General features: G+C 44.1%; 1 protein-coding gene across 1 annotated transcript in view; it reads right to left on the bottom strand.

The window, feature by feature from the left end:
• Positions 1-2803: 2803 nt before the first annotated feature.
• Positions 2804-6000, bottom strand: part of LOC137304530 (protein Niban 1-like) — a 47022-nt gene continuing 43825 nt past the window's right edge. The window contains exon 14 of the mRNA XM_067973166.1: positions 2804-4238. Coding sequence (XP_067829267.1) covers positions 3874-4238 — 365 coding nt within the window. The 3' untranslated portion in view covers positions 2804-3873. The remainder of the gene's footprint in view (positions 4239-6000) is intronic.

The raw sequence follows: 6000 nt of genomic DNA, 5'->3' as shown, positions 1-6000 counted from the left end.
TCTGGGTTGGGGTCTGGTAGTGCCCAACCCGTTTCTAACTCCTCCCCACTGCACAAATGCAGGTTGTCCAATTCTTTCAACTTTCTCTTGTCCTACTGAACTAATTTCCTTTTATCTTGACTCCATTCTTTCCTCCCTTATCCAGTCTCTACTCGTTTACATCTGCAACTCTTTCGATATTCTCTGCCACTTTGATGATTTCAGGTTCAATTATTTCCTTTCACCACGGGCATACAGTTTATCTACACTCCATCTCTCACTAGGATTGTCTACTTGAACAGCAGGCCAACCAGCATCTCCCTCCTCCTGGTTGAACTTGTTCTCATCTTGAACAACTTCTCTTGTAACTCCACTCACTTTCTCCAGATAACAGGTATCACTATGAGAAGCCATGGGGGTCCCAGCTATCTCTATCTTTTTTCCTTCTCCAGTCCTACAGCCCTCCGAGATCTCTGCGCTGCTCTGGAATTCCCTCCCTAAACCTCTCCGCCTCTCTCTCCTTTAAGACACAGCTTAAAACCTATCTCTTTGACCAAGCTTTTGGTCACCTATCCTAATATCTCTTTATGTGGATCTGTGTCAGATTTTGTCTGATAATGCTCCTGTGTAGTGCCATGGGATGTTTTGCTACTTTAAAGGCGTGATATAAAAGTTATATGTATATGTAAATCTATATATATAGAATCATAGAATCATAGAAGTTTACAACATGGAAACAGGCCCTTCGGCCCAACATGTCCATGTCGCCCAGTTTATACCACTAAGCTAGTCCCAATTGCCTGCACTTGGCCCATATCCCTCTATACCCATCTTACCCATGTAACTGTCCAAATGCTTTTTAAAGGACAAAATTGTACCCGCCTCTACTACTGCCTCTGGCAGCTCGTTCCAGACACTCACCACCCTTTGAGTGAAAAAATTGCCCCTCTGGACCCTTTTGTATCTCTCCCCTCTCACCTTAAATCTATGTCCCCTCGTTATAGACTCCCCTACCTTTGGGAAAAGATTTTGACTATCTACCTTATCTATGCCCCTCATTATTTTATAGACTTGTATAAGATCACCCCTCAACCTCCTACTCTCCAGGGAAAAAAGTCCCAGTCTATCTAACCTCTCCCTATAAGTCAAACCATCAAGTCCCGGCAGCATCCTAGTAAATCTTTTCTGCACTCTTTCTAGTTTAATAATATCCTTTCTATAATAGAGTGACCAGAACTGTACACAGTATTCCAAGTGTGGCCTAACTAATGTCTTGTACAACTTCAACAAGACATCCCAACTCCTGTATTCAATGTTCTGTTCCAATTTTACTCAGCCCTTCTTCCTGAACTCTTCCCGCACATTAATGACTCTGTTGGTGCTGCTTCCAAGCTCTCACCCCCGTCTGGAGAATTTCATGAACTATGATTCCAATTTCCACCCAACCTGACCTTTATGTGATCCATCTCGGCTGCCTCCCTCTCTAAACTTCTTTCTCCATCTCTGGCATTCCACAGGCACCTATTACAAGTTAACTGACTCCTACAACTATCCGGAGTTTTGCTTCTTCCCACGCTCTTCCTGCAATGACTCAATCCCTTTCTCAGTTACACAGCCTCTGTCATGTTTTCTCTGATAACTCTACCTATTGCACCAGAGCTTCTGAAATCTTCTATTTTCCTCAGGTGAGGAATCCCCTCCACATTGGTCAACAGGACCCTTGATTGAGTCCAGTTGCTGCCCATCTCTAACATTTAACCCAATTGCAGATTGGTCTTCACGTAGGCTCAGACTCCTTTGAATGCTGGAAAGAAACAACTTGCATTTCTACTAGAGCCTTTTGCAACCACAGGACATTTCAAAGCACTTTACAGCCCATGAAGGACTTTTTGAAGCACAGTCACTGTTGTAATGTAGGAAACACAGCAGCCAATTTGCACACAGCAAGCTCCCACAAACAGCTATGAGATAATGACCAGATAATCTGTTTTAATGATGTTGGTTGAGGGATAAATATTGGCCAGGGCAAACTCCCCTGCTCTTACTTCAAATAGTGCCATGGGATCTTTTATGTCCACCATGAGAGGGCAGATAGAGCCTCAGTTTAATATCGCATCTGAGAGAGAGCACCTCTGCCAGTACAGCACTCCCTCCCTACTGCACTGGGAGTGTTAGCCCAAACTTTGTGCTTAAGTCTCTGGAGTGGGACTTGAACCCACAACCTTCTGACTCAGAGGCAAGAGTGCTGCCCACTGAGCCACAGCTGATACCTGCACACCTTGTGCTGATAGAGACTCCCATTTACAGCAGAACAGTCTCAGATCAGTTAATCTGTTTTTGGTGGCGTTGGTTGAGGGACACCAAGACACCGGAGAGAATTAGCTATTTTTCAAATAAAGCCATGGAATCCTTTACTTCCACTTGAACAGGTTGAAGTCCCAATTTAACATCTCATCTGAAAGACGGCACCGCTGACAATGCAGCACTCCCTCAGTACTGCACTGGAGTGTCAGCATGGATTGGGGGTAATTTTGACTTTGGGCGATAGTGTAAAATGGGCCATATCGAATCAGCCGCTCGTTATACATCACTCCCGATTTTCATTTCCATTGAAGTCAATGGAAGGGAAAATGTTGCCTGGCCTATAATGAGCAGTCAATTCAATATCGCCCGTTTCACACTATCACCAAAAGTTAAAAGGACCCCATTTATGTGCTCAAGTCCCTGGAGTGGAGCGATGAACCCACAACCTTCTGCCTCAGAGGTGAGAGTGCGATGCACTGAACCACCAAAATAACAAATGCAAGTGGAGAGTTATACAGGCTACAGTAACCAGAGCATTTATTTACAACATAAGCACATGCTTAGAAAACAGGATTTAATGAGGATTGACATGGTCTTATATGTACAGCATAGAAAGTCCAGCTAAGGGAGAACCGTCACCACACGGACTGCAGCGGTTCAAGATGGCGGCTCACCACCACCTTCTCAAGGGCAATTAGGGATGGGCAATAAATGCCGGCCTCGCCAGCGACACCCACATCCCATGAATGAATAAAAAAAAGTATCAAAGTGTTGTGCCTTTCCTTCAACTAAAATAGTCTTCTGTTATTTTAGAAGTGCCTCCAAAACATCCACTTTTACCGACTTAGTTCCTTTGAGAAAAGCCTCTCTGCGACAAAACTGTATATTTTAAGAACAGATTCCTTTTTGATGTCTTTTGGATACGATTGTATAGATTTATACACAACTGATAATGATATTGATTGATCAGCCAAAATGTGATGATATTCATTCCAGGAAGCCAGATTACTTAAATACAATGAAACCAAAACCCCACTATAGAAAGTCAAATGAACAATTATCATGCGTTGCTGTCATGGATCGAGCAGACTCACCTGTGTGTGTGTACACAGCTGCCCAGGTAGTTACATCTCCAACAATGCATAAATTCACACTTCCCCATGAACCCAACTCTGCTACTACACCGAAACATCATCTTTGGGTCTCTCCAGACAAGTTGGAACCTGTCAGCCGTCTTAAATGTTACATCAAAATGTGACAGGAATTCTTTAGCTACATAAGATTATAAATTTAAAAAATCGTAACAGAACAAACTCTTCATTTTCATCATAATTATCTAATGAAGTAGGTGGTTTTACTTTCAAATGATTGTATCTACCCATCATGGCATTACTGGGAGACCTTTCCCACTGCGCCCTCAAAGTATGGTTCGTTCTCATTGTGCTGCTCTCTGCCTCCCTGTCTCAGCTCATCCATTTGTTCTAACCTTGATCCAAGGTCAGACGCATCTAAAGGGTGACTGGAATCCTCCACCGTGACTGTTGCTACAGTGAGTGTATCCAGGATCTCCGTTCACATCGCCAAGCGGCTTTAGGGTGTGGGTTTATTTTCATCTTCATTGTCTAACCGGCTGGCTTTCCACTCATCCAAACCGTTTTGACCCTTGCCCTGAGTGCCACTGGCCCAGTCCTCTCTCAGACACTGCCATCCCATTCCATCATCCCTCTCACTGATCTTGCTGTTTTCCGAGGCTTCAGCTTGGCTCTTGTGTTCTGTAAGTGGCCCAACTCCGGAAGATTGCTCTGGCAATTCCGTAGGACTTGTTGAATGGGTGGCTTTGGCCAGTAATGTCCTTGGACCCTCATCAATGCACATTTGGGGTTCGTTGTCCCACAGACAAGCCATACTTTCACTGCACAAACTGAACCTCGGCTGTGTGGAGGTCTCCTTCATGGCTAGAAAAGTAAGATAAAGAATGAGAGAGAAAAGCTGGAGAGTTTTTCATAGAATCATAGAAATTTACAGCACAGAAGGAGGCCATTGTCTGTGCCAGCCAAAAAAGAGCTATCCAGCCTAATCCCGCTTTCCAGCACTTGGTCCGTAGCCCTGTAGGTTACGGCATTTCAAGTGCACTTCCAAGTACTTTTTAAATGCGATGAGGGTTCCTGCCTCTACCACCCTTTCAGGCAGCGAGTTCCAGACCCCCCACCACCCTCTGGGTGAAAAAATTTCTCCTCAACTCCCATCTGATCCTTCTACCAATTACTTTAAATCTCTACCCCCTGGTTATTGACCTCTCTGCTAAGGGAAATAGGTCCTCTCTATCCACTCTATCTAGGCCCCTCTTAATTTTATATATCTCAATTAAATCTCCCCTCAGCCCCCTCTACTCCAAAGAAAACAACTCCCGCCTATCCAATCTTTCTTCATAGCTAAAATTCTCCAGTCCTGGCAACATCCTCGTAAATCTCCTCTGTACCCTCTCTAGTGCAATCACACCTTTCCTGTAATGTGGTGACCAGAACTGTACACAGTACTCAAGCTGTAGGCTAACTAGTGTTTTATGCAGTTTAGCATAAGCTCCCTGCTCTTATATTCTATGCCTCTGCTAATAAAGGAAAGTATCCCATATGCCTTCATAACCACCTTATCTACCTGTCCTGCTACCTTCAGGGATCTGTGGATATACACTCCAAGGTCCCTCTGTTCCTCTACACTTCTCAGTATCCTCCTATTTATTGTGTATTCCCTTGCCTTGTTTGCCCTGCCCAAATGCATTACCTCACACTTCTCTGGATTGAATTCCATTTGCCACTTTTCTGCCCATCTGATCAGTCCATTGATATCTTCCTTCAGTCTACAGCTTTCTTCCTCACTATGAACCACACAGCCAATTTTTGTATCATCTGCAAACTTCTTAATCATGCCCCCTACGTTTAAGTCTAAATTATTGATATATACCATAAAAAGCAAGGGATCTAGTACTGAGCCCTGCGGAACCCCACTGGAAACAGCCTTCCAATAACAAAACACCCGTCAACTATTACCCTTTGCTTCCTGCCACTGAGCCAATTTTGGATCCAACTTGTCACTTTCCCTTGGATCCCCTGGGCTTTTACTTTTCTGACCCATCTGCCATGTGGGACCTTGTCAAAAGCCTTGCTTAAAATCCATGTAGACGACATCAAACGCGCTACCCTCATCCACCCTCCTTGTTGCGTCCTCAAAAAATTCAACCAAGTTAGTCAGTCACGACCTTCCCTTAACAAATCCATGCTGACTGTCCTTGATTAATCCATGCCTTTCTAAATGATGATTAATACTGTCCTTTGGAATTGTTTCCAATAATTTGCCCACCACCAAGGTTAGGCTGACCGGCCTGTAATTCCTCTACTCCTTTCTCCCTTTTTAAATAACGGTACAATGTTAGCAGTCCTCCAGTCCTCCAGCACCACGCCTGTAGCCAGAGAGGATTGGAAAATGATGGTCAGAGCCTCCACTATTTCCTCCCTTGCTTCTCTTAATAGCCTGGAATACATTTCATCCGGACCTGGCGATTTATCTACTTTCAAAGATACTAATCCCCCTAATATTTCCTCTCTCGCTATGTTTATCCCATCCAATATTTCACACTCCTCCTCCTTAACTATAATGTCTGCATCGTCCCCCTCTTTTGTGAAGACAGACGCAAAGTATTCATTAAGAACCGTACCCACA

Source organism: Heptranchias perlo, chromosome 37 (genome assembly GCF_035084215.1).
Source record: "Heptranchias perlo isolate sHepPer1 chromosome 37, sHepPer1.hap1, whole genome shotgun sequence".
In the NCBI taxonomy this organism is placed as follows: domain Eukaryota; kingdom Metazoa; phylum Chordata; class Chondrichthyes; order Hexanchiformes; family Hexanchidae; genus Heptranchias; species Heptranchias perlo.
The sequence above is the reverse complement of the archived record's forward strand: the minus strand, read 5'-3'. Positions and strand labels throughout refer to the sequence as shown.